This window comes from Psammomys obesus, unplaced genomic scaffold (assembly GCF_907164565.1).
Source record: "Psammomys obesus unplaced genomic scaffold, mPsaObe1.curated_primary_1811, whole genome shotgun sequence".
NCBI classification, from domain to species: Eukaryota; Metazoa; Chordata; class Mammalia; order Rodentia; family Muridae; genus Psammomys; species Psammomys obesus.
This window is the reverse complement of record NW_026590859.1, coordinates 8,936,589-8,964,378: the sequence shown is the minus strand read 5'-3', so window position 1 is coordinate 8,964,378 and position 27,790 is coordinate 8,936,589. Positions and strand designations below refer to the sequence as shown.

Below are 27,790 nucleotides of genomic sequence, written 5' to 3'. Positions count from 1 at the left end.
TTGTGCCCTGCACGTTGGACCGGTGGACTTGGAGGGAGCCGGCACCGGGACGGCGAGCAACCTGGCCGAACAGCGCTTTGGGGACACGAGGCGGGCTGAGTGTAAGTGTCTCCCCCAGCAGGGCGTAGCCTCAGGTGGCCCCAGTGTCTTGGTCCTGTAACTGCTTGCCCTGGTGCAGATCAGAACAGAGCCAGGGGTTGTGATCCCAAGCGCCCTGTGGGAACACTGCCTCTAGTTCAGACGCATCTTGAAGCATAGTGGCCACGTGTGGTTGTTTATCTGGACCTTTTCTTTCATGATGGAATAAGCTGCAAGATTAAACTTGACTTTCGCTTCTTACTGCGTCCAAATTTGGAAACTTCGTAATAGCAAATATTGTTTCAGTTGTCATTTCTCCATATTAGTAGGCCGTTGTGATTTGGTTTTCCCCAGTACTATAATAGCTGCATCGAACGGTTTATACATTTTGTTTTTGTTCGCGGCCTCCAGTAGGAACGCGTTTCCTCACTCCTTGCATACTGGGCAAATGCCTGCATGTGCCAATCTTAGTCACTTCTGGGGCTCTAAGTTTGCGTTTCTTTTATGTACGATAGATTGAGTGATCAGCACTTTTCTTTTTCTGGAAACTACTTGTCAGTGTACTTGCTTTATTTTTCATACTGAGGCGTAAGAGCCCCAAACAAAACAGCGCAGTTATTAGTATATGGTTGCGACTTTCCCTCCCCTTTTCTAAGTTATTACTTTGCTTTGTTTATGGCATTTTGGTCACGTAGAAGTCTTAATTTCTGTGTAAATTTGTTGATACATTGTTAATGACTTCTTAGTTTTACGTTTTAAAGGCCTATACAAGTTTATAAAACCATTCCTATAATTTTTGTTGTTTCATTCTTAATTAAAATCTATTAAAGAGACAGATTGACAGAGAAAAACAAGCTTAGGCTGGCTTCAAACCCAAGATACTCTTGCCTCAGCCTCCTGAATTTTGGGATTATAGGAGAATGCTACCACTCAGGACTACCTGGAACGTCATAAACAGACAAAAACATTTAGTGTGTGCACACATGTGTGTATCTGTGTGTATTTTATATACATATATATATGTACATATATACATATATATACACATATATACATATATATATATATATACACATATATATACAACTTTTTTGGAATTTAGAGTATTTTGTTTAGGGTATGTGTGTGCATGCATGGGTGTTTGGAGAAAGTACCCGACTTGGTCACCAAGACTAGCCTGAAACTTACTCCATACCTAAGGCTGGCATGTTACTCCCAAGCTCCAGACTCAGCTTCCTAAGTGCAAGCACTAGAAGCAAGATCACCACACCTATGTGATTACTATGTTTTGATAACTTGTAATAAGGAGATCTCTATTAAGAATTTGCTCCATCATGCTCATTTTTATCTTTCCAAATACCTTGAACTTGAGCACTTTCACCAGGTTCCAAAGATAAATTATTTTAATGCTTTTACTGGGAACATATCAGTTTTAATCCTAGTCTGCATGCTCACCATATTTATGTGAATTAAAGATGAAGCACAATAAAACATGGATTTATTGTTTGCTTGGTTGGTTGGTTTGCTTTTGGGTTTTCTGTTTTTGTTTTGTTGGGGTTCTGTTTGGCAGGGAGGAAAGGGGTTGCCCTTAATCCTTAAGGCTGTGAGAAGAAACTGGTCATTTGAGCCTTGCTGCTTTTCTTCCTGTTGCTGTTCTGTTTTTGGTTGTTTCTAAGGCAGTCTCTTACTGTGTACACCTAGCTGCCCTGGCACTTGGTTTCTAGTCCAGGCTATTCTCATTTTTTTTAGCAGTTTTCTTAGTAGCCAGCCTTCAGAGTGGTGAGATTACAGGCACCACCACCATTCCCGCAGTGTTACTCTCCATCCTTCTGAAGTAGCTGGCAGGCATTATAAACGTTGGATTGAAGCAGACCCCAAAACATTTTCAAGCATGGGATTTGGGTTGTCTTTTTATTCAGCTTTTTTTAGTATTTACTTTAAGGCTCAAGCTAGAAAGAATTTGTTTCCCATCAGTCACCGTGTTACCTCCCAAGGGTCAGAATATTCTGCTGTATTTTTCCTCACCAGTGAGTAAGGAGCAACTTAGAGAGAAGGTGTTTATTTTGGCTCATGTTTTCAGGGGCACACAGGCCATCATGGTAGGAAAGACATTGCAGCTGGGACTCCATTCTTGGTGGTAGAAGCTTGTGTGTGACTTCTTACATTTTGGTCAATCTGGAAGCAGAGAACTGGAACAGAAAAAGGGGCAGTGTCAGTGCTGGGATAATGAAGCCTTAAAGCCCACCATCTAGCTATCCCTTTCCTCTAACTAGGCTCAGCCTCGCTTCTACCCACAGTGTCCTAAAACATCACCAGCACTTGGTGAGTAAGTATTCATTCATGCAGACACATGAGCCCATGGGAGATGTTTACATGCAAACCATTGACACTTCCAAAAGGTATTTTGTGCTTTTTTTAACCTGTGCGCCTGTGTGTGGATATGTATGTACTCATGAGTACAAGTGCCATGGAGGCCAGAAGAGAATAAATATCTGATCCCTTGGAGCTGGAGTTACAAATATTTGTAAGAGCCCCACATGGATTCAGGGATCTGACCGCTAGGCTTCTCTAAAACAGCGTATGCTCCTAACCATTGAGCCATCTCTCCAGCCCTTACCTTTCTTTTTAACACTCCTCTGTGTACCCCTGTTGAACAGGAAACCACTGAAATGTGTTTAGCCAGTGTTGTCCGATGCTTGTCTGTAGTGTAGGGTCAAGTGCCTTCCATGTAGGACTTACTTAATAATTACAACAACCCTGTATTTTTTTTTTCCAATTTATGAGTTCAAGGATTGAGAGTTCAAATAGCTTTAAGTCTACAGCTAATGTATGCCTGGATATGGACATAGAGAGTTGATTCCAGAGTCTGTCTTTAGCTTTTTTGTCTAAGCTTTTGAAAGGTCATGTTTCCATGAAGTAGTACTTCAAGTAAGACTCATAAAGAAAGATGGGTGTTTGTTATTTGAGCTGCTATAAGGAAATTACGTAGTTTTAGCCATGTTCTTAGCCACCTGTCACTTCAAAAGATAATTCCCACTTAGGTTCCCTGGGAAGACAGGCAGAGTGGAAAGACCAGTAAGAATCTCTTTTACATATTTAGTGTTTTGATAATATTTTCTTCTTTATACCAAGAATCAAAATTGTATATAGTTCCTTAAAAACTATGGTAAGGAAACTACTAGGGCCAGGAGAGGTTCTGTTCTTATGTCTTCCAAACTGATGTTCTCACTAAATTGTGGCTCATAAACATAGTGTGCATTTGTTAAGGAAGGTGCTGAGCAGGCAGCTTGGAAATGTTCTGTTGGAAGAAGAAAATGCTGCATATATGTGGCAAGCTTAAGAGGAAGTAGATTAATCATGCCCAAAGCCTGACAGGGCTCAAATGATTCCGGAATTGGCTCAAGGGTAAATGATGCTTATGGAGAGTTATAGTGTGAGAAAATCACTTCTCAGTCACCACTCCCACAAGTTCAACTCTCCTGGGTTTAACTCCGTAAGCATACTGAGGGCTGAGTGTAGTTCAGTGAGTAAGAACTTGCCTGGGGACCTCAGGTGTGATTTCCCAGCATCCCCTCCCAGGGGCTGGGTAGGGTTAGCAACACAAAACTACTTTCTAGTACAAAGTACATTGGATATATGGCTGCTCAGAGATAGAAATGTTGGGGTAAGGCCAACGAAATGGTAAATTATTACTTCTGGATTTTATTTCTGGTGTTCCTGAGTCGGTTGATAATGATCATGACTTACTTTATTCTACCTGCAACACCTAGTATGTAAAGAAAATCAATATGGCTTGAATACAATAATACAAAAAAACCACATGCATACCCATTTTATGTCGATCCTAACTCCAGACAGCTGTTGATCACAGGTGGTTTTCAGTAGTGCACATCAGTCAATTACATCATATCTCTCCCTTTTTAAAAAAGATTTACAAGCCAAGTGGTGGTGGCACGCACCTTTAATCCTAGCACTCAGGAGGAAGAAGCAGGCGGATCTCTGAGTCCAAGGCCAGCCTGGTCTACAGAATGAGCCAGGAAAGCCAAGGCTACACAGAGAAACCCTATCTCGAAAAAAAAAAATCATTGTCTTATGTCTATGAGTGTTCAGCCTTCATGTAAGCCAGTAAGTCAGTGTGCTGATGCGTGCCTGGTGCCTGCAGATGATGAAAGATAATCTAACCTGCTAGAGTTACAGATGGTTGTAAGCTGCTATGTGGGAGCTGGGAGCTAAACCCAGGTCCTCTGTGAGAGTAGCTGGTGCTCTTACTCACATGGCTGACTCTCCAGCCCCCTAGCCCCACACACTTGTATACTACCCATTTGTGGTTTTAATTCTTGTGATTAGATCAGAGGCAACAGAAAAGGATGCAAGTGGATTTCAAGGTGTGCCGAGTCAGTTACTCAGAAATTTGCAAAGGAACAAATGGTTTCTTTGTCCTTTATTTATGATCCCTGTGGATAAAGAATAATTATGTGCTCCTTGACAGAAGTAATGTTACTTGATTTTGAGTTGAGAGAGCTTTGTTTGTCTTGAGTTTTAAAGGGTTTTTGTTGTTGTCTTTGAAAAATGTATGTTTATTTAGCCAGGCTGACCTAGAACTTGTTCTATAGCCCAGGCTGGTCTCCATCTTCAGATCCTCCTGCCTCAGCTTTCTGAGTGCTAGGATTTCATATAGGTCTAGGCCAGTAGTTGGGTCTTGTTTTTGTGCTTTGCTGTGATGGGGATTGAACCCAATGCTTTGCGTGTACTCTACCTTTGGACTGCGTCTCCAGCCTGAGAGTTTTTGCCTTAGGCTGGTTCCCCATAAGCCCTTGGAGACAGAAGTACAGTGCAGCAGTCTTTCTAGGGAATGTTGTCGAAATCATTTGTAGAGGGAAAGGAAGGAAATGGAAGAGAAGAAACCAGGCTGGGATACAGTGTCCACTAACACCTCAGTTGGCCCAGTGGAGTAACCCTTCAGAGTACCCTAATCTTTCTTTTGAAGCCAGGCGTGGTGGCATGTAAGTGCTCAGGAGGTGAGGCCAGCCTGGGCTACATAGTGAGACTGTCACATAAACAGACTGAGTGGAGAGGCCCAGCACTCAGGAGGCAGGGGCAGGTGGATCTCTCTGAATTCAAAGCTACCTGGTCTACACAGGGAGCTAATCCCCTCCCCCCGGGCTACATAGTTGCAATTACTTGCAGTTGGGGCTTTTTGCTTATTTTGGTTTTCATTGGTTCATTTTAAACAGTGCCAGGGTTTGCACACAGGGCCTTGAATTTGCTGGGCTACAAGGCACGCGCTTTACCCCTGAGCTACCATCCAGTTCCTCTTCCAGTTTACCCTGTGTGATCTCAAGTCCCTTCCGAAGCTCACCATCCTCTTGCCCTTACCAGCTGTAGTGTGCAAAACATCAGCGCATCAAGGGCAGTTGTTAGATAGGATATTTTTTAGCTCCTAAGACTTCCACTTTCCATGTTACACACCCCACACTGGAAACTTCTTCACCTGCCGAGTTCATTTCTCCAGGCTTTGAATTCTTTGTTGACTACAAGAGTTATAGGGTTTGAGAGAGTTAATTCCAAAATTGTGTCTTTTCCAAGCCTCTTTTAGTGTATATTTAAAGAACCTGTGCAGTCAATTGAGGCAACCCCAGTTAACACGCGTTGGCCTGAATTCAGTTCACTGAAACTGGTGGCTGGTCTCTAATGGAGCAAAACCTTTCTGTCCTTTCCCTCAGAGCCTCTCATCATGGCTTCCAGCCACACCGTGTTGATGCGGCTGGTGGCGTCAGCGTATTCTATCGCCCAGAAGGCAGGAACCATAGTGCGGTGTGTCATCGCTGAAGGGGACCTGGGCATCGTGCAGAAGGTACTGCCAGTCCTGTCAGTTTCTGCAGTCATAGTTCTTGTCATATTCTGGACCAACTAACAAGTAAGATAGTAGAGATTGCAAAATCCTCAGCTTGGACATCTGCTTTGAAAATAACTCCACACTTCATCCAAGAGCTTTGTGTATGTGCCTGTGCCTTCTGACTGAAGTTTACCTCCAGAACAGATCCTAATCTATTTCCATACTTAGAACTTGTGACATGTTTGTGAAAACCTGATATTTAGATAACTATTTCTCTTTTTTGTAACTTTTTATTGGTCCTTTGTGAATTTCCCATCATGCACCTCAATCCCACTTATCTCCCCTTTACCTCGTACCCACCTTCCATCCTTGCAACCTCCCCTCACAACAGAGAAAAAGAAATTTTGTTGTGGAAGCTGTAATGTGTCAGAGTGTGTCCCATAGTGTACCCTTTTGCCCTCACTTCTCAACTTGCAGATGTTCATTGCAGTGAGTCATTGGTCTGGCCCGAGGCCTCTGGCTTCTGCTACACTGTCAATACAGGAACCTCACTGGGACTCCTCTCAGCTAGCCTGTTGTTGCCCTGTGCCATGGAGGTCCTGCAGCTTTGGATCTGTCGGCTCAGCCCTTTCATGAACTCCAGCAGTTCATGAATGGAGTAGATGTTGGGATCTGAGCTGGTAGCCTGCCAGCTCTCCTGCACCCACGCCACCAGGTTGAGCTCTTATGCCCCACCCCAGCTGGCCCATCCATGCCCATACTGTCAGAGCCAGCTCTACTGTACTGCCCAAGCTAGGGTCAGGGCCACTCTCCCAAGTGCTGCAGCAAGCAAGAGACAGGACCCGTTCTTTCAGTCTCATGACCCCAGGCCCTGCTGCCTGCTGTAGGGGACAGGGGACAGGATTGGGGAGCGCATCTCTCTCATCCATGTCCCCACATGGCAGACATGTTGTGGGGCCAGGTCTCCTATGTCAGGTCTCCTCACACTGTCAGGGCCTGCTCACCTGCACGCTTGCCACCAGGGTCAGTGCTGCTGTGCTACCCAGGTAATGTGTTAGAAAAAGGCCACATAGTGGTGCCTCGCACCCATCGTCCCAGCACTTGGGAGATGAAAGAAAGGTTCAGACATTCAAGGACAGCCTTGGCTATATAGTGAGTTCAGTGCAACCTGAGTTTTATAAAACCCTGCCTCAACCCCACCTCCACTCCACCTCCACCCCACCTCCATTCTCACCCACCCCAAAAGTGGAAATTCTTTCTAGTATATTAATGAATCTCCTTCAGGACTTCTTGAGTTACAAGGATGAGTGAGCCAGGCAGTGGCAGCTCATGCTTGGGAGGCAGAGGCAGGCTGATCTCTGTGAGTTCGAGGCCAGCCTGTTCTATAGAATGAGTTCCAGGACAGCCAAGGCTACACAGAGAAAAACCCTGTCTTGAAAACAAAAAAAAAAGTGAGGGACATTATAGAGAAAGCTCTTTATACACTGGTAGTACAGTTTTAGCTTCGCTTTGAAACAATATAAATTTGTTGTTGTTTGGGTTTTGAGACAGGATCTTGTGCTGTTCTGGCTGGCCTAGAACTCACTATGTAGACTGGACTGGCACAGGACTTTTGGGGCCTGGCCTGGAAATCACCGTGTAGACCAGGCTGGCCTAGGACTTCTGGTGAACCTGCTGCTTCTGCTTTTCAAGTATGGAAAGTGTATAGCACCACACTGGTAGTTTCCTGTCTCATAGCTTGTTTAAAGCAAGTTGGTGTCTAGAGTTTAATAAAAGAATTTCTCAACTTGAGAAAAAAATATTCCAAATAATTTAGAAGCACCTTTGAGCTCTTGAACCACTATGGACCTGGGAATGTCGCTCGGTGGTGTGCTTAGCATGTGCCAGGTATCTCCATCAGCACGCACACACACACCCTGCGTTTCTAAACGGCTTGTTTCTTGCATGCGGTTTCACACTGTAGTGCAAGCTTACCTCAAATATATGGCAGTCCTCCTGCCTCAGCTTCCCGAGTGCTGAGAGTACAGCCATGCAGTACCACTGGCTTCACTTCCCAGTCCTAAGTCATTGTGAAGTTAAAATCTGGAAGTGTAGTGTAAATGATGTGGCTGCTGTGCCCTTGGGAGTCGAAAGACAAACTCTCAAGTTGTGTTTCTACTGAGATTTGCATCCTTCGTTACAGACCTCAGCCACAGACCTGCAGACCAAAGCAGACCGCTTGGTGCAGATGAGCATCTGCTCTTCCCTGGCACGGAAATTCCCCAAGCTGACAATCATAGGGGAGGAGGTAAGAGTTACCATGCCATGGAGCTTGACCGCTGATGTGCTGTCATATCGTGGTTACAGTCTTAGCACTGGAGCTAGTGTTTGAACACAGAGGCGATCACATTCCTTAGAGGAAATAATCTGATTTTACAATGTTTTGGTGCCCTTTTAGGCTAATTCTCCATTCTCAGTGATGGGAGACGTGGTCACCATTGTAGTGAACATGCAGCTTTAAACCCATCAGAGACGCGCGGTGGTAGAACATTGCCCACTGTGTGTGAGGCCGTGACGGGGAGGGTGTCTCAGTAGTAAGACCATGTGGCGCACATGTGTGAGGCCCTGAGGTTGAGCATCAAAAGTTAAATTTTAAGAGTCAGTACAGTTCTAGAACTTTGAGATAGACTGGGGTTTTGGGTTGTTTCTTGTCCTTCATTTCAGAAATTATTAGACTTGCATACTTCTAACTGAAACAATAGCGTGTGTTTTGTTTTTTATTAAGTAAGGTCTTTTACAATTTAGTACATGCATATAATGCATTCTGGTTACTCACACCCCATACTCTTGGATTTTCCTCCTGTTCCTTTGTACACCTCCACTCCTTTCTTGTCTCTTTCCAAATTCGTGACATTTGCTTTTATTTTGTGTCCCATTTAGTCTAACCAGCACCACTTGTGTGACTGCTTGATTGGGACTCGCTGTGACGGACCCGTGCTCTCTCAGAGCCAGTGCAGTGATCTGTAGTTGTTGCAAGTTTGTGATTGCTGTGGCTATTACCCCAACGATGACATTTTGCAGCCCATTTCCCGTGTTCCAACTCTTACCTTCTTTCTGCCTCCATCTCTGCAAAGCTTGGTGGACCTTAGAGAGCATGGTATAAATGAGAGCTGAGCAGTCAACTGGAACTTTGTCTTATTACGCAGCCATATAGCTCTCCCTTCATCCTAGTTCACTAGAAAGAGAATCTTCTCTGATTATGTGGGATGAGTAGTTTGACACTGTGTGAATTTAGTAAAGCTGTAAAATTTAATTCCCCAATAAGGCATATGACCTCCCTTTTTTTACACTCTCAGACACTGGGGATCTTTAAAGTACTAGGCCTGGATTTCCCCCAGTGAAGCAGACCTGAAATTCAATCAAGAGTGGCTAGGTACCTCCCTTAACAGTCATGCCACCATTGTACAAATGGACACAACTTGTCCTGACACATAAATACTGTAACTTGTAGGGTTCACATCTGGGTAATACTTTCTTCTCCACCAGCCTGCACAGTACCTTCTAGCACTCTGAAAGCTGGCCAGCAGAGAGACTGTTTCCACATCATTTCTAGCTTGGTTTCTCTGTATTATGCAACCAAAGTGTGCGTGTCATCAGCAGTAAGGTCTTATCATCCAATTCTAGTGTGCAGCCAAGAAAAATGACAAGTGCCTGTATTGCTTTAGGGGCCACAAGGACCTCCATGACCAGCTTATAAGGAGATACCACCCATACAGCATTGGGGTGTTTCATGAACCATAGTTTCAAGCTTAATGAAACCATACAGTTTCTAGCCGTGTCTGGAATCTCCCTCCAACTTTTAGAAAGTCCATTCCAGCTGTTGGCAATAACCAGATGAGTTTGTTCTCATTAGTGAGACGTGGCACCTTTGGGTATGCCCAAGACTGAAGATGCTGAGCCATATGGTAGTTCTGTGTCTAGTGCTTTGAGGAATCTCCACACGGTTTCCATATTAGCTGCATTAGCTTACACTCCCACCACCGGTGAATAAATTCCTTTCTTTCTACATCCTCACAGCATTTATGATCTTTTGACCCCCCTCCCCATCCCCTACCCCTAAGACAGGGTTTCTCTGTGTAGTCCTGGACTCCTTTTGTAGACCAGCCAGGCTGGCCTTGAACTCACAGCAATCTGCCTGCCTCTGCATCCCAGAGTGCCAGGATTACAGGCCTGGATCCTCTGGAAGAGCAGCATTGTTCTTACCTACTTTAGCCAGCTCTCTAGCCCCTGGAGTAGATTTTTGTTCATGGCAAGAGAGAAGGGTCAAGTTTCATTCTTCCGCATATAGACATCCATTTTTCCTAGCACCAGTTTTTGAAGATGCTTTCTTCCAGTGTGTATTTTTGGTGTCAAAAATCAGGTGGCTGTAATTGTATGACATGTTAGTCTGGGGTTGCCACTCTGTTGCTTTGAGTTACATGTCTGTTTTGCTGTTAGCAACCCCCCCCCCTTTATTTTTACTACAGTTCTGTAGTATAATTTGAGACCAGATATGGTGATGCCTCTAGCATTGTCATTTTGCTGTCTGGGGCCTTTTGTGTTTCCATTTGAGTTTTAAGATTTTTTTTTTTTTTTTTGTCTCTTTCTATAAAGAAAATCATGGTGATCTTGATAGGGATTGCATTGAGTCTATATATTGCTTTTGCTTGGATGGTCATTTTTACATCATAAATTCTACCTATCCATGAGCATGGGAGGCCTTTAATCTACTAGTCTCTGCCTTGATTTCTTTCTTCTGAGTTTTTTGTATTTTGAGACAGAGTCTCACTATATAGTCTTGGTTGGCCAGAACTCAGTTTGTAGACCAGACTGGCCTCAAACTCACGGAGATCTGTCTGTCTCTGCTTCCTGTGTGCTGGGGTTAAAGGCATGTGCCACTGAGCCTGGGACTCTTTCATTTTAAAGTTTTTATTGTAGAGGTTCCCCACCTTGCTTCAGTCTCCTCTGAGCTATTTTGTTTGTTAAGGCATCTGTAAATGAGATTGTTACCCTGATTTCTTCTTCAGTTTGTTTGCCTTTGATGTAAAAAGCACATCGTGTTTGTATCCTGACACCTTGCAGAAAACATTGGTAATTCCAGGAGATTTCTGGTGGAGTCTTTAGCGTCTCCTGTGACGATTGTCGTATCCTCTGCCGCCTTCTTCAGCCCTGGTTATGTTCCTTCCACTTCTTGTTCTTACTGCTCTAGCTAAGACTGAAATGCCATATTCCCTGTCTTCTTCCTAATTTTGCTGTTGGTGTTTGTTGACAGGGTCTTATTATATAGCCCAGGCTGGCCTTGGGCTCTTCCTGCTTCCGCCAGTCAGGAGCTGGGACCACAGGTATACTGGGCTCCATAAAAAGGGTTTTTTAAATGTTTGTTTTTCTCCTCACTTGAATTGCCCTTTTGTGGTGCTGGGGATCACACCCAGGTGCATGCTGGGCAACTGCTAAACTGAACTGCATCCCAAGCCTCCTAGAGTGACACCTAGGTTCATATCCACCGCCTTAGTCTCCCAGCATTCCAAGGGAAATTGGGAAACAAGTGTGGAAAGGAAAATGGATTTCTTTACAAATTTAGGTAAACAGAGAGGAGAAAAAGGCTCTGGGTTCCTTCTAGATACTCCTGAATCAGGGTTTAAATGACCCAGCGGTGAGGTTGTTATCAGAACTAGAGAATTTCTGTGAGAAGGCTGTTCTAGGCTCCCACACTACCAGCTCAGGGTGGAAGCTCTGGGGAAATTCTAACTCCTCACTTCATCTCTTCCAGCTCCTGCTAGTGTTACGTTAGGTTTGCCATAAAAGCTCTAAGCATAAGAGGTAAAGGGAAGTGGCTAGGAACCCAGTTGCTGCATTTCCTGTTAGGGACACAATACATTGTGGGAATAAATGGCTTTAGCAGTGTCACCTTGTCTCTGCTTCAGGAACTGCCTCCTGGGGAAGTGGATCAAGAGCTGATTGAAGACGGACAATGGGAGGAGATCCTGAAGCAACCTTGTCCATCGCAGTACAGTGCTATTAAGGAGGAAGACGTAAGGTCCATCTTTATGCTTTTTACTCTCTAAGTCTGTGTCTGTTGCCACTGTGATGGAAATACAATTTGTCCATAGAGGGAAAGTGTGTGGTTACAAAATAGGAGCAGTCAAGCACTGAGTCTTTCAGAGCTGGCGGAAGCAGCAGGGATCACGTGGACACATGACCGACCCTCAGCGCACTGTCTTCTGTGGTCCTCCCCTACCTTCAGAGACCATTGTTAACAGCCGTTTCAGTGAGGGTCTTCCTGTGCTCAGTAGATCTGGAAACAAAGCATTGTGTGGCCGATGGGGCTGGTTGTCCTGGAAACCATGGATGTCTTCTCACGTGGCTGGAGAGGTGGGTTAGCAGCTCAGAGCACTGGCTGCTTGTGGTGAGGATCCCGGTTTAGGCGGCCTGGAGCTCCAGCTCCGGGGATCCTGGTTTTAAATTAATCAACATTACACTTATGGAATAATTACTAGGCGGAAGAAATTCTGTTCTGTGGGAAGAAGGATAAAAAGATAACAAATTCCCACCCAGTGTGCTGGGAGCGTGCAGGGGACATTTTGAGTCACGTGGAAAGTCCTAAGCAGGAGGGATTTCTTCTTTAGTGGCCACCTTATGAGCAGTTCCATTTTCCTAGGTTACTGTGACTTATGCCCTTAAGGTAATCAAACCTTTTATTTATGTTTTGCATCAGCACATGCAGGCCAGGCCTGGTGGTGCACGCTTTAATCCCAGCACTAGAGAGGCAGGTGGAGCTGTGAGTTTGAGCCCAGCCCAATCTACGTAGAGGGGTCCAGGACAAACAGGGCTATGTAGAGATACCCTGTCTTAAAACTCCACAAAATGATGGTAATAATTCAGCACACACATATAAATGAGTTAATATAACTATTAACATTGTTAAATAGTCTCAGTGCCTTGTGGAAATTTTTCCCAGTAGCGCCATCTAGAGCTAATTTAGTTCATTGTGCTCAGTGTTCAAGTGACTGCGGACATTTATCAGCTAAGTCTTGTGAAACATGGCAAGGGTTCTTAAAGCAGCCTTTTGTTTAAATGGACTTACTCCATGATTAAGAAGCTTTTTGTTTGTTTGTTTTTACAATCAGGAAATGACGTTGGCTTAAGCCTTCCATGAGAACATGTTCAAGCATCTTTAGAAGGAGGGCTTTTAATCACTGTAACTCTGAATTCTACAAACTTCACATTTCCTCTTTTTCTTTTGTTCATTCTTCTGCAGCTTGTGGTTTGGGTTGACCCCTTAGACGGCACCAAGGAGTACACTGAAGGTCAGTATCGCTCATCCACGTGTGCAGCGCTGGGGCGAGGCTGGGGCGAGGCTGGGGCGCACTGATGTGCTGCTCCTGTGTCAGATGAAAAGCTGCCCCTTGTCACACGTGAGTAGCAACTAGAGGAGGTCCTCTTCAGATGCCACCCCACGTGCTCTGCCAGCTCCGGTTCTAAGGTCCCACGTGGGGAATAGATGGCTGTAATACTTCTTAGCTGAGAGAAATGCTCCACGCACCCTGGTCCCACAGCACCCCCACTCTCCCCTTACCACACAGGGTAAGCCAACGTGGGCACAGCCTCACCGACACCAGCTGATGGCTGGTGTTTCTCTCTGTACTGTAACTCTTAATCTTCCAGGCTGGTAGCCTTGCTATTTAAGGCTCTCTCTATATATACAATTTAATTCTATATGTGCGGTTAACTCTGCATACACTTTAACGCTCAGGGTCTGCTGGTCATAAGAGCCTCTAAAGGAAATGACAGCAGAATATCTTAATCAGTCAAGCCAGGTGGCTCCTTTAACTCAGAGTACAAGTGGCCGCAGCCATGATAGTTTCTTGCTGTAAATACAAGGGGTTGTAAAAAGAAAAACCTTAGTGCCTTTTACTTAATGACAGCTCAGCAGTGAACAGCAGATCGCTGGAAGGTAGGGTCCTAAGTAAGAAGGCCAATAAAACAATATAGACTGCTTATCACTTGCTAAACTTAATAACTTAGAAACACGCAAAAATGTACACATTTGGCAGACAGAGGCAGGTATTTACAAACCTCACACACACATGTACACATACAATCAATAAATAAAACAAGGGAGCTCCCAAAGGTACCATTCATCCACATATATGTAAACGTACAGATATGAATATGCATATATACATACATATATACAGACAATTAGACAGACACATTTTTGGATGAAGCAGATGGCCTCAACTTTAAGTCTGTCTTGGATTTTTATACTCTCTAATACAAAGGTTCTCTATATATGAAGAAATTATATCATTCAAAAAATAGGTACAATCATTACATAAAAGGGGAGTTACAGTAGGACTATTTATCCTAATATCTAACTAAATACTCAATTTATTTTAAATTTGAAGCAGTGGTTTTATCTATATGCTCTTATAAGTTCAAAGCAGAAGTTTTATCGTTTCATTTCAAATGTACATTATGTGTTCAAAGCAAGTTTTTATGTCAAGGTTTTTCTAAGAAACAGTTGTCTTATCTTGCATAGCTAATCGTTTGTTCTTTGTTTCTATACTCATATGGTCTTTCTTAATTGTGGTGCACACCTGGGCCGTATCCTTGGACTAAACCTAGAATGAATGTATTTTCTTGATTATTTGTTTCAATCTTGTTTTCTCTCTTGGTGTAAATCAGATGTTTGACATAGGTTCGTAGAGCTCCTAGCAGTTTTTGTTATACTGCAGGGGGGTTTTTTTAATTACTTGAATCAAGTCAGACATTCTTTCAAATCATCATCAGAGGTTATGAAATCATCTATTTGTTTAAACAGCACCATGTCATTAAGGTACATCTTCAAAATAACCTGCAGGAAATCTGCCTAACGTAGTGAAGCAATTAGCAGCGAGGGTCTCTGCCATGCCAGATATATGAGACACACATGGAAAGGCAGTATAGCAGCAATAAGCAGTCTTGAGGCAAAATCCTTGGGGCCTTGCCTATAGGAGGGATACAGCCAGTCATCAGATGGGCTGCCTCCAGCTCGCTTGCTTACTTCTGCCAATCCAGGATTCAATTGCTCCCGATTCTCCCCTTATCTCACTCTCAAAGTGACCCTTCACTGTCCCCTTGTCTGAGGTTATCATGGATAAGAAAAGCCACAAAGCAGAGACATAAAAGTCAGGGGGAGCTGTGTGATAGCTCACACCTGTGATCTCAGCACACTGAGGCAAGGGGACTGCTCTGAGTTTGAGGCCAGCTTGAGCGAGGTACGTGGTGAGTCCTGGGTCAGCCTGGGCTACAGTGAGACCATGTCTAGACAAAGCAAAGCAAGCGAGTCAGAAGAACCATAGTCCCAGAGCTGGACTTAGGGTTTTTAAAGCCGGGAGTTGTATTTTTGAAATAAAGATATACATTGAGAACTTGTGATAAGGCGGGAAGACTGAGGTCAGCCTGGCCTTCATGGTGAGTTCTGGGGCAGAGCAAGACTGTCTCAAAGCAGCAGCAGCAGACCTTGCCCCAGGAAAACATCCATAAGTTTACCTTTGTTGGTTCCCAGCTCTGTGGGTATTTTTATAACTGCCAGAGGAAGTCTTGGATGAGACAGAACAATAGTGACTGAATATATATGTCAGTCTAGTCTGTCAGTGTGTGTGTGTGTGTGTGTGTGTGTGTGTGTGTGTGTGTGTGTAACAGGAATACATTCTGTGTGAGGGTGTGTGTGACAGTACATGGCAGTATTTGAGTGTATTTGTCATGTGTAAGTACTGTGTGAGTATGTCTGTGTGTGGAATGTGTATACATACTGTGTGAGTGTGTGTGTTGTGTGTCAGGCATATCGAAAGTGTGTATGTGAATGTGTGTAAGATGTGAGTATGAACTTTGTGAGTGTGAGGATATCTATTAGAGTGTATGTGTGAGAGTCAGCGTGTTTGTGTGTGTGTACGTATTCACATCTGTGGCACACATATACTCAATGTGTGTCTGTGTAAGTATGGCCCAAGCATATGTACTCTACAGAGTACACATATGTACTCTGCGTTTGTGTTTGTGTGTGAGAGAAACACACATATGTGTACTGAGAACAGGAAGTCCACCCTAGAGCTTTGATTAACCAAAGCTGGGATGTCTGCCTGTTACTGCGTGATCCGGTATCTCGTGATGATCCCCAGTCCACACTGAAATGCCTGCCAGAGGCGGGGAGCTAAGTGTGGGGAGGAACTCGGGAGTAGTCTGCTCCGGCAGGCAGAGCACACTGGATGAGGTAGAAGGAGCAGGGGGAATCTAGTAATGGCTGCTGTGGCTTTCATGGGTTTGCAAACTACTAAGGAGAGTGGAGTCTGGGTTACTGACTCCGTTTGGTGGCTGTGATCCCCTGTCCCTGCCCAGCTCTCTTAGAGCTATTTGCCTCGAGTGGAGTTGTCTGTGGGTGAATCACTACAAACCCCACACCTCCACTGCAGAAGGAGCTAGCAGTCAGGCGTGGTGCCCACGTCCTTAATCCCAGCGCTCTGGAGGTGGAGAGGGGTGGATCTCTGATTTACAGAGCAAGTTTCAGGACAGACGGGGCTACACAGAGAAAATATGTGCCTGCAGAAACCAAAAAATAAAATAATAATAGTAATAATGAGAGTAGCAGTTGTTTGTTTGACTTACTAGTGGCACACGGCAACATGAGAGAGTGACATACTTATTCTTCTTCGTAGGTTTACTTGACAATGTAACAGTTCTCATTGGGATTGCTTATGAAGGAAAGGCCATTGCAGGCATCATCAACCAGCCATATTACAACTACCAGGTACTGCCTCCAATGACACAAAAGTATTAGATATAGAATTAGAGTGTCCAGTGAGTCCAAATGCCATCCAGTCCAGCCGTTACCTCGCCCATTTGCACAACCAGGGACTTCGAGTGAGGCTTCCCAGGCTACCATTCACCTATTGAGCTAGAATTTTCTGAGGGTATTGGGGCCAGGAATGTAGATGTGGGTAATGGACTGAGTGCATTGTACTTTTTATATATTTATGATTCAATTGCAATAGTTTGGAAATGTCCCATTTGGCTCTTGATTACTCTGGTCATTAAGACACCTGGCTTACAGCTAGTTCTTAAAGCACTTTGCAAAAACAATCATGTCAGCAAGGAATAGATGCTTGCCATGTTGCTTCTCATTTACTGCTGCTGCGCAGGGCCCAAGCCACCGTCAGGGCCCAAGCCACCGTCAGTACAGTTAGCCCGCTAACGATGCGCATTGCCCCTTCCTCTGACTCTTTCTTCCAACCTGCTTTGACTTCCTGCTGTACTTGAAAGACACTGTCCCCTTTAAAAACAAGAGACCAGTATAATCTCAGAGCAAGACTATATCATTAAATTTTAAAGAAAGTACTGAAATAAAATATTTAGAGTTTTCATATTAGTGTGAATTTGATGGACTTTGGAAAACAAACGGACCAGAGTGGAGCCTATCACTTCTGAATGTCCTATTCGACAGCAGGCTTCATATATGTTTAGGTGTAATGCAAACTTGTTAATTCCTGCTGCATATATGATTAGAAATTATAATGTATTTCTTGGGTTTTCCCAGAGTGGCTCTGCGTTGTTAGGCGAGTCAGACTTACAGTGTGCCTCTACTCTCTGCACAGTGGTACACTTGGACACAGGTGTGTGATTTTAACAGTATTTCTTAAAAGAAGGGTACTTAATTCATAGAAAAAGAGTTGTGCATGGCCCCTTTTATCTAAGCTAGAGATGTTAAATACTTACGAATTGTTAATGATTTTCATCCCTTATTTCTGAGACTAGAAAACTTGTATTCATTTTCCACAGAACAATGAAAAGGAGAAGTTCAGGGAGCACAGGAATGAAGCAGAGGTGAGACACAGCTAGCGTTTGGTTCCAGTCCTAGGGAGGAAAGAGGCAGGCACTGTGGCATCCGGACACGTGGTGCACCGGTTCATTCCTCCTGTCGTGAGCCTCTTCTTTCTTCCCCCTGTGCTATGTTCTCTTCACCCTCTGTGCCCTCTGTGTGTGCCCTCAAGTGTGTTGCGGCAAGTAGACATGGGAAGGCTGGCTGCTGCCGTTGTCCGGGGCTGAAGATGCAGTCATCGTCGTGGCTGAAGCTTACCTGCTCCCTCTGTGCTACCAGGGATTCACAAGTGTTAGCTCTTGTAACACTCACTACACGGCTGTCCACGTTAAAGAAAAGGATACTAACTGGCCTGGCGATGCAGGTCTCTGCTCTCAAATACTGAGGAGGCTGGGGCCAGAATATTGCAAGTTGAAGGGAGTCCTGGGCTACCAACGGAGCTCAAGACCAGCCAGCCACTAAGGGAGACTGTCACAAAAGAAAAAGTAAAATGGGTGAGGATGCAGCTCTGGTTGAGTGCCTGTCTGGCAAGTACGAGGCCCTGGGTTCGATTCCTAGAATGAACACACAGGTGCACCCGCACACACACACACATGAAGGGGGGAAACTGAAGCACTGAATGTGTCCATGTCAAGCTGGGTAAACAGCAGAGCTGGGGTTCAAAATGAGTTCCAAACCAAGAGAGTTTTATTCTCTCTTGCTCTGAACAGCTGAAAGTTTACTTTTGATTCTAGTAAGTGCTAACTGAAGACAGCATGAACTCCATCTGTCTTTGTGTTGGAGCCGGCTTCTTAACCACAGTCACCTGGAAGGACGAGTGCCAGCCTTCCTGCGGAACCTTTCCAAGAAAGAGCAGAGGGCAGCTGAGATCATGAGCCCTGGGGAAGGCCAACTGGCCTCACATGGGATTGCATTAAGGGCACTGGGATCCTTAGGCCAGTCTCTTGTCTTGGAAGACACTCGTAGAGGGAGTGAACTCTTTTGGAAATTAGCTCTCATTTTGTTTCCCATGCTGGCCTGGAATTCACTATGTTGCCCAGGCTTGACTGAATTCATAATTCTCTTGCCTCTACTTCCCATATGCTGAATTAAAGGCAAAAGCCTCATGAACATCTAGAGGTACCATCTAGCCAGAGGGAACGTTCCAGATTCCAGGTGTGCACCATAGTCAGGGGGCAAGAGAGGGTGCGCACTGACATTCTAAGCAGCTGATGGTTGGCTTTGGCTCCTCTGTTGCCCCATGGCAGGAGGCAGAGTCAGTAATCAGCCTCCTCGGGGAAAGCCTCCCCTCTGCAGAGCCTTCCTACCCCAGTCTGTTTTCCATGACCAGGAAGTGCAGGTGTATAAAGGCGTTTCCTTTTCATCTGGGGCCACTCTGAAGAGCTCTAGTGTTCCCCACAGTCGCAGCAGAAGCTGCTGCTTAGCAGCCCAGCAGCCCACATCTGCTCTGCCCACACCATTCCCTTCTACTGGGCTGATCCTGCACACACCTTGCCAAACATCCCCCTGCCCCAGACCCTGCTTCCCAAGGCACACAGCCGGACGCATAAGCCTGTTTCCCCCTGCAAGCACCAGTGTGCTTCTCAGGAGACACAGAAACGGTGCCTTTGAAAACATTTGGACATGTCGGCTCCGGTTGCCCAGTGTCCACTCTGATGAACACAGCAGCACTAACCCACCGCTTCAGAGGCTGAGGCCCACATGGTACACGTACATACATACAGTCAAACACTCATACACATCACTTAAAGCTAAGTTTCTGAGGCCAGCCTCAGGTAAGCTGTGGCTGCATAGAGACCATGTCTCCAAAACCAACATGAAACAAAAAGAGCTTTGAACCCAGATGTGTGCTCAGTCAGTTTATTGACTATTCCAGGCCTCATGGTTAAGGATAACAGTATCTGCTTGAGGGCTGCTTTGAAGATCAGCAAGGCTAATGCCTGAAGAACTTAGTGTGGTCCTGATGCATCCTTGCGGAGTGAATCCCATGCCTGTTCTCACTACACCTCCCAGGCTAATGTGATACTGTATTGAGTTTGGACTTTCTGTGTTAGCGTCAAGTTTACTTGTCCTAAATATGTTCTCTCCGTGAAATACCTATCTAGCAATGTGGTTGGAAAGTCTTTGAGCTCCTCAAGGGAAAATACGGATTTTAAGATTGTGTTGTCATTGTCACTCTATCAGAGCAATTATCAATAAAATCCTAGCCCTGTCTCCACTGTCCACGGCCTTCTTCAGCAACAGCCTGTGGTTGCTCTGTCCCTGTGGCAGCAAAATACAGCCTCACTTAGGTAACACAGTTCCTATTGTCCCTTGAATAATGAAAGCAGTGATCACTTCCTGGAACTTCAGTGTCTTTTTAAAAATGCTATTTTCAGCAGTTTAACAGATAGATCCGTGGATGATTCCAAAAGAAACAGTAATCAGAGTATAAAGGTCACTTTCCTGATGACAACAGTGTTCCCTTTTTTTTTTTTTTTTTTTGAAATTTGACAAAAGCAGTAATGAGGATAATCAAATTATTATCAGGATAAATTATTTGTCTATTTACTGTCTTCATATCGTATAACATTGGATGTTTTTAACTTTTGAAACTAAAAAAAAAAAAAAAATGTCCTGTGTTGCAAACTTGGTAACTTCAACTAAGTGTACCTGACTTCCTGTTCCCTTTGTGGCTGACATCTTTCCCCAGTGACGGTGAGCTTTGTTGTCATCTCACACAGGCAGGACCTGACGCTGTGCTGGGCAGGACCATCTGGGGAGTTCTGGGTTTGGGTGCCTTTGGGTTTCAGCTGAAAGAAGCGCCTGCTGGGAAGCACATTATCACCACCACCAGATCCCACAACAACAAGCTGGTCACAGACTGCATTACAGCCATGAACCCCGACAACGTGCTGCGAGTAGGGGGAGCAGGAAACAAGGTACAGAAAGCACGTGCCATTGGCTCTGAAGTCTACTGTCATTGAAGGAAATGCTGAGCTTATAAAATGTGAAATAAACTGAGCCTGTGGTACAGGCCTGTCATCGCAGCTCCCCAGGAAGCTGAAGCAGGAGGATTACAGGTTAAAGCCTGCCTGGGCAACTTAGTGAGGCCCTGTCCCACAAAAGTGCTGGGAACGGAGCTCAATGGCAGGGCATTTGCCTAGCATAATTGAGGCTCTGAGTTCCATCTCTAGTACACACGTGCATGTGTGTGCATACATACAGTGCAATAAAAGTGTGAAAGATAAGGTTAAGTATTACATAGTTTGGCACTGGTATCACATTTAAAATTACAGAAATGTAAAGGTACAAGAGGTTAAGGTATATGTCAGTTGTACAACACAAATTTAGCATGAATAAGACCCTGGATTGGAACCAAGCATGGCAAAAAGAAGAAGAAGGAAAAAGTTTAAGATTCAGCCTTTTTCATACAGGATACTAGCCCGTATTGCTTGCTAGTAGTTTAGCTCTCAAGAGCCTTCCTGGATTCTTTCTAGACCTTCCTTCTATAAACGCTGATGTGTGCCTGCCTGTGCCCTTTCTGCTACTCCCCCATTCCTTTAGCCAGGCCTCTAGCCTCTTCAGAACATCATGGAATGCAACACAGTTTGACCTACTCCCCAGCCTTGATCTCCTCAATGTCATTGCACCCTTGATATCATCCTGGTGACATCGCTCAGCAGCCTCAACACTCCTCACAACCAGCTGGGGCTCCTCATCCTTCCACTTGCACCCCACATGCTACCTGAGTGATGCCACCATTTTCATAACTGTTCCAGCAGATACCCAGTCACCTTCCTTCTGTATACCCCAACAACCTGGCTCTACCTGCTTACATAACATTATCCTTCCTGATATCTCTCCTTTCTCCTGTCATCATCCTTCAGAGTACTGCTGTAGCCTCCTCCAAATGCTCTTTCTAGTCAGTCCAGTCTGCACATATCCCAGGAAGATAGTTAAATGCAAAAGGCCTTCATTCCTGGCACCAGGGAGATGGAGACAGGAATAACAGGAGTTCTAGATTGTCGTTGGCTATAAATCAAGTTTGAGTACAGTCTGAGCTATGGGAGTTTCTGTCTCAAAGAAACCAAGTAATACCATTAATAATAATGGTTCGTAATTGAGTAGTGGAAAGAGCAGTAGATAAGAGTTCTGAAGTCCCTGGAAGCTCTTGCTGGCCTGGTCAGCGCCACACACCCACTAGGCTGTTGTGGTGCTGTTGAATATTTCTCTATTACTTAGTGATAGTCATTTTTTTCGAAATTTAAAAACAGTACTTGTCCAGTAGTGACTATGTATTTCCTTTACAGTCAGAAAAACCATGTGAATAAGAAAACTTAATCCAACTTGAACTGTGGATGGCAGCTTAATTGATCCTGTTTTTCCCCTTTAGATTACTATATTATTGTATATTATTATATACTATATTATGTATATTATTATGCACCAGTTTTATTTCCTTACAATACTGATATTACTTCACCTGTCGCACACTTAAGTCTGACAGGAAGTGTTGAAATGCCTTTAGTAAGCACAAGCAGTTTTTCTTGCTGGCAGCTCAGTCATTACATGGTAGGGGTAATTGTTACTTTTAACCTTACAGATTATCCAGCTGATTGAAGGCAAAGCCTCTGCTTATGTATTTGCTAGTCCTGGATGTAAGAAATGGGATACTTGTGCCCCGGAAGTGATCTTACATGCTGTGGGAGGTTAGTCCATTTTATCTTGGAGAATTATGGCTTTTATATTGTACTCAGGCATTATATTTCAGCAATATTCTCTCCTTTTGTGATTTTATTTGTATGTGGGTTTTGTCTTGCATGTATGTCTCTATACCACATGCATGGCTGGTGCTCTTGGAGGCTAGAAAAGGGTTTTGAATCATCTAGAACTAGAGTTACAGACAGCCTCCTTGTGGTTACTAGCAATCAAACTGATATCCTCTGGGAGATTAGCCCATGAATGCTTTTAATTGCTGAACCATCTATTCAGCCTTCAAGTAAAATTCTTTACCTAGATTCCTACAGTGCAAACATTGGAGGAAAGCCTAGAAATGATTCCATCCAAGCTCATCATTCTTACATCAGCAAGGAAATTTTCCAAAGAATTTAACTTTCAGTTTTTAGCCTTTGGGAAGAGTGGATTTTCATCTTCATACAGTTAATTTAACCCTTATTTTGTTGTTGCTCCATTTGTTTATTTCATTAGGACAAGGTCTCACTGTATCTCTGGCTGGCCTGGAGTTCCATTTGTAACCCATGCTCAGAAATTCAGGGAACTTTCTACTTTTCCAGAGAACATTAATTTAATTCCTAGCACCTACATCTATCTGATGGTTCATGTTACCTGTAATTCTAGCTTCGAGATGCCTTCATTTGACTTTTGCTGTTGTATTTGTGTGTGACCCTTTCTTTAAAAATTAGACAAATGATGGGGATGGAGGTATAGCTTGGAGGTAGAACACTGGGTAGCATGTATGAGGCCCCAGTTCTCTGTCAGCTTGACACAAGCTGGAGTCATCTGAAAGGAGGGAACCTCAGTTTAGAAAATGCCTCCATAAAATTGGGTTATAGGCAAGCCTGTGGGGCATTTTTTACATTAGCGATTGATGGGGAAGGATCCATTGAGGGCCATGCCATCCCTGGGCTAGTGGTCCTGGGTTCTCTAGAAAAGCAGGCTGAGCAAGCCAAGAGGACCAAGCCAGTAAGCAGCACTTCTCCATGGCTCCTGCCTCCAGGTTCCTGCCTGGTTTGAGTTTCCCTTGGCTTCCCTCAGTGGACTGTAATCTGGGATAAGTAAGTCAGATAAACCCTTTCCTTCCCAAGTTGCTTTTGGTCTTGGTGTTTCATCATAGCAGTAGTAACCCTGACTAAGACAGACAGATGGGCAGACAGACAGACAAAATATTTTGGGAAGTGCGCTTTATAATAAGAGAAATTTTACCAAGATATTCAACTGCATATCCGGAGAGATGGCTCAGAAGTTAAGAGCACTGGCTGTTCTTTTAAAGGTATTGTGTTCAATTCCCAGCAATCACATAGTGACTCATACCTGTCTGTAATAAGATATAGTGCCCTCTTCTGGTGCGCAGGTACAAATGCAAGCAGGATACTGTATAAATAATAAATAATAAAGAGCACTGGCTGTTCTTGCAGAAGACTCAGGTTCAGATCCCAGTGTCCACATAAGTGGCTGCCAACCATCTGTAATTCCAATTCCAGTGGATCTGGTGCCCTCATCCGACCTCCAAGGACACTAGGCACTCATGTGGTACATAGTATACACATGCAGCTAAAATACTATACACATAAAATAAATCCTTTTTTTTCTAATGATGTTTTTTAAAAAAGAAGATGTACAACTTGAGAGCATAGGGCCATTGCTCAGTGGCAGGGCTCATATGGCATATGGGAGGCACTTGGTTCAGTCGCAAGTTCCAAAAACAGGAGGGAAGCAACAGGCTATTGGGCCAGAACTCCTGAGGTACAGGCAAGGTCACTACAAATTCTGGGCTAGCCAGGGCTGTAGAGTAAGGTTTTTCTTTTTTAAGTCAAACCTGAACGACTTAGACTTTTTCTCAAAAAATAAGAGAAGAATTATGACATATAACTGAGGAATTCTGAGTACTGTACAAGTTCCAGAGTCTGTCAAAAGTGTCCTCGTTACCTGAAAGAGTGTTTCAGTCCTTACGGAGGAGGTTCTCAAAGTAACATCTTAGGGCTGATTAACTAAGTGAGTAATTAGAGTGTCAGCTGCATTCATCGTTAACCAAAATAAATAAATAAATAAATAAAATAAAAAGAGGGCTGGGGACGGAGCTCCATGGTCAAGTGCTTGCATGCTGTACATGAAAGCAGTGGTTTAATCTCCAGCAGACATTCTGCAGTCACTTAGGATTAACTGGAGTGGTTTAGACATAGTTCAGTAGTAAGGCATATGCTTAGCGTGAACCTGGGTACTCAGTACTCGGTGAGCTCGGTACTCCCCAGTCTTGTCCCCCAAAGCGAAACCCTTGAGATGTCCTGATCCAGCTACCCATTAACTTCATGTGATGTTTTCTGCAGGGAAGTTGACAGACATCCATGGGAATGCCCTGCAGTACAACAAGGAGGTGAAGCACATGAACTCTGCAGGAGTCCTGGCTGCGCTGCGAAATTATGAGTACTATGCCAGCCGAGTCCCAGAGTCCGTCAAGAGTGCGCTCATCCCGTGAAGGAGACCTTCGCGCGCTCACCGAGGGCTGAAACTAACTGATGAGAGCGCCAGCTGCGTTCATCATTGACCAGTGGATTATATCAGGGTTCAGGGATAGAAAGTGGGATTAAGGAATTTCCCTTTAGGTAGTCTGATAATCTCATGACTTAGGCATATAATACACTTTAGTTGTTGTTTCTTCTCCCTGAAAAACATTTGCCAGGTGTGGGTATGCTTGCAGTAGCCATAGCTCTTCCAGTGGTTGAGCTAGGAGGATTGCTGAAAACCAAGGCCTCAAGACCAGCCTCCACTACACAGCAAGACACGGCCTAAAATGAAGAAAAACAAAAAGGGAATTTACATGGATTAATTAGCTAACCAGATCAAATTGTGTTGATATTTGGATAATTTTTTAAATTTTGATGTCTTAAGTGGTCTTGCTGGCTTTTGGTTAGTTGGTTGGTTGGTTTTTTGTTTTGTTTTGTTTTGTTTTGTTAGTGTTGCCTGGGTTTTGTTGGGTTTTGTTTGGTTGTTTGGTTGGTTGGTTGGTTGGTTGGTTGGTTTTTCAAGAGACGGTTTCTTCTGTTTAGCTCTGGCCATCCTAGAACTCAGTCTGAGGCCAGGCTGGCCTTGAACTCAGAGAGCCCCCTGCCTCTGCCTCCCAAGTGGTAGAATTGAAGGTGTGCAACACCACTCTTGGCTGTTTTTTAAGAGGAGAAAGGAAAAGGGTTAGTTCTAAACTGCTGTCTAGGTCATTTGTAAAATCAACATTCCTGCTTATAAACAAGATTTCTTCAGGGCACAGAATCTTAACTTGTTCCAGAATTTCAGTTTTGTTTTTCACAGTAATGTTTAAAATTTCTGACTCCAACTAAGAATGCATATAATGATATTATTTATGTTGATAGGTTTATGGGGAAAGTTTCTTTAAAATATTTAGTTATATATCTTCATATTATATATCAGATTTTTTCAGAAGTATTTGAAAATTATGAATACTGTGGGGATTAATTTATTCTCATCATCATTAAAGTCATAATTTGAATGTTGGGTAATTTTCTTGTTCCTTCCACTTAGAGAATGTAGCACTCATTAGCTTGATGGTGACCTTGAGTAGACTGAGAAGCCTACCTGCATCACGAAACAGGGTCCCAGAAAGGATGAACTAAGCTGGAAGATCAGCCATAAGTGTGGTGCCCAGAAGGAATGAAAGAGGAAGGAGAAAGCCAAGGGTCACAGTTGTTTTCCCTGCCTGGCTGCCATGAGGTGGGCTGCTCTTTCCACCTGCCCTCCTTGCAGCCTCTCCCCTGCCCCCAGACCGCCTTGAAATCTTCCCCTCAGGCACTTGTCAACAGCAATGCCAAAGCCTTCTTTAAATGTAATGTCTGTGTTAATTCATTCAGGCAAAGGTTGTATTTTGATCATAATCACCACTCCCTCCCACAAACACACACTCTTCCTATATCTCCTCCCAGATCCATCCCCACCTCTCACCATTTCCCACCCTCTTGTCCTTTAACAACTACCATGCCCACTTTATGCTGCCCTGGTTCTCTCTGGTATGCGGTCATCCACTGGAGTGTGGTCAGCCTACCAGAGGCTACACCCCTAAAGCGCTTGCATCCCCAGAAGCCTTCCACTGTCAGTGCTTCTGATCCCCTCCCCTACCATGCCAGAATGTGGACTGGCTTGAACTTGGGGTCTCAGGCAGCCGCAAACTGCTGTGAGCTCTTGAGAGCAGGGCTCCTGTTTGGTCCTGACACTCCCTAACTCTGGCCCTTATACATAGCATCCTACTCTGACATTGCATATACATACATTTTTCATGTTTTTTGTTTGTTTGTTTTTTTCCATTCTGGATATTGAACCCAGGGCCTTGTATATTCTAGTTTGATGCTCTTCCAACCAAGCTATATCCCCACTCCTGGCTTTTTTTTTTTTTTTTTTTTTTTACTGTTTTGGTCTCTACCCATTCCTTCAATAAAATTTCTGGTTTTGAGTTAAACAAGTAGAATGCACACTCAGTATGTTTAAGGCTCTGGGTTTTATCACTAGAGCAGCAGTTCCCAAAACAACTGCATAACAGAATTGCCTGAGAAATTTTTTCATCACACTAATTGAGGCTGAGCATGTTGATACACCTATGATTGCAGCAATGTAGGAAGCCAATACAGGAAGATGAATCCAAAACCAGTGTAAGCAATGCAGAAAGGCATTGTTCTTTCAAAATAAATAAATAGTGGGGGCTGGAAAGATGGGTCACTGCTTTAATAGCCTCTATTGCTCTTTTGGAGGACCTGGATTTGGTTCCCAGCACACAGTAGGCATCCTGCTATGTCATGTGACACCAGTCCCAGGGGGTTTGACGCGCTCCCCTTCTGGCACCTGCACGCATGGTGTGCACACACTCATGCAAAAACTAACAGTAAACATACTTTATGCTCTTCTTGGGCCTTTCATAGTCACCTTGTTGTAGGACTCCCTGGAATTATACCCAGGGCTTTGTACAGGACTGTCAGAATCTAATAGCAGGAAGGCGTGTCTGTGGCTTTGATAGATTTGACTGCTCCCTCTTGTAACCCCTGTAACTCTCGTCCTGACGTCCTTTCTCCCCCTTCTACCTACTTCCACTCAGTCATCTTACTTTCTACTTACCCTTCTTCCCTCATAAGCCGCTGCTGGCTGAGAGCCCAGTCTCTCAGGAGACTATCCGATCCCTCCAGCCCATCTCAGTGCTTATGCTTGATTCAGGATGCTGAAGACTGTTTGAGACCAACTCTGGCAAAAGTGAAACCCTGTCTCAAACTAACAACAGCAAACACAAA

The 27,790-nt window shown here is 44.2% G+C and overlaps 1 protein-coding gene across 2 annotated transcripts; it reads left to right on the top strand.

Moving 5' to 3' along the window:
- The first annotated feature begins 22 nt into the window (after positions 1-22).
- Positions 23-26,020, top strand: Bpnt1 (3'(2'), 5'-bisphosphate nucleotidase 1). 2 transcript variants are annotated; one of them, XM_055609206.1, is made up of 10 exons: positions 23-101; positions 5,802-5,932; positions 8,097-8,201; positions 11,857-11,964; positions 13,191-13,239; positions 16,630-16,721; positions 17,750-17,794; positions 20,513-20,710; positions 22,375-22,480; positions 24,836-26,020. In XM_055609206.1, exons 2-10 carry the CDS (start codon positions 5,813-5,815, stop codon positions 24,982-24,984), a joined length of 972 nt encoding a protein of 323 aa, XP_055465181.1. In that variant the 5' UTR covers positions 23-101; positions 5,802-5,812; the 3' UTR covers positions 24,985-26,020. The 2 variants fall into 2 exon arrangements, with proteins under 2 accessions (XP_055465181.1, XP_055465182.1); XM_055609207.1 differs by lacking the exon at positions 17,750-17,794.
- The last annotated feature ends 1,770 nt before the right edge of the window (positions 26,021-27,790 follow it).

Coding starts and splice junctions, on each gene's coding strand:
- Bpnt1 (XM_055609206.1), top strand. CDS start 5,813: ATGGCTTCCAGCCACACCGTGTTGATGCGGCTGGTGGCGTCAGCGTAT. Junction 16,722..17,749: donor AGCCATATTACAACTACCAG/GTACTGCCTCCA, acceptor CATTTTCCACAG/AACAATGAAAAGGAGAAGTT. Junction 22,481..24,835: donor GATCTTACATGCTGTGGGAG/GTTAGTCCATTT, acceptor TGTTTTCTGCAG/GGAAGTTGACAGACATCCAT.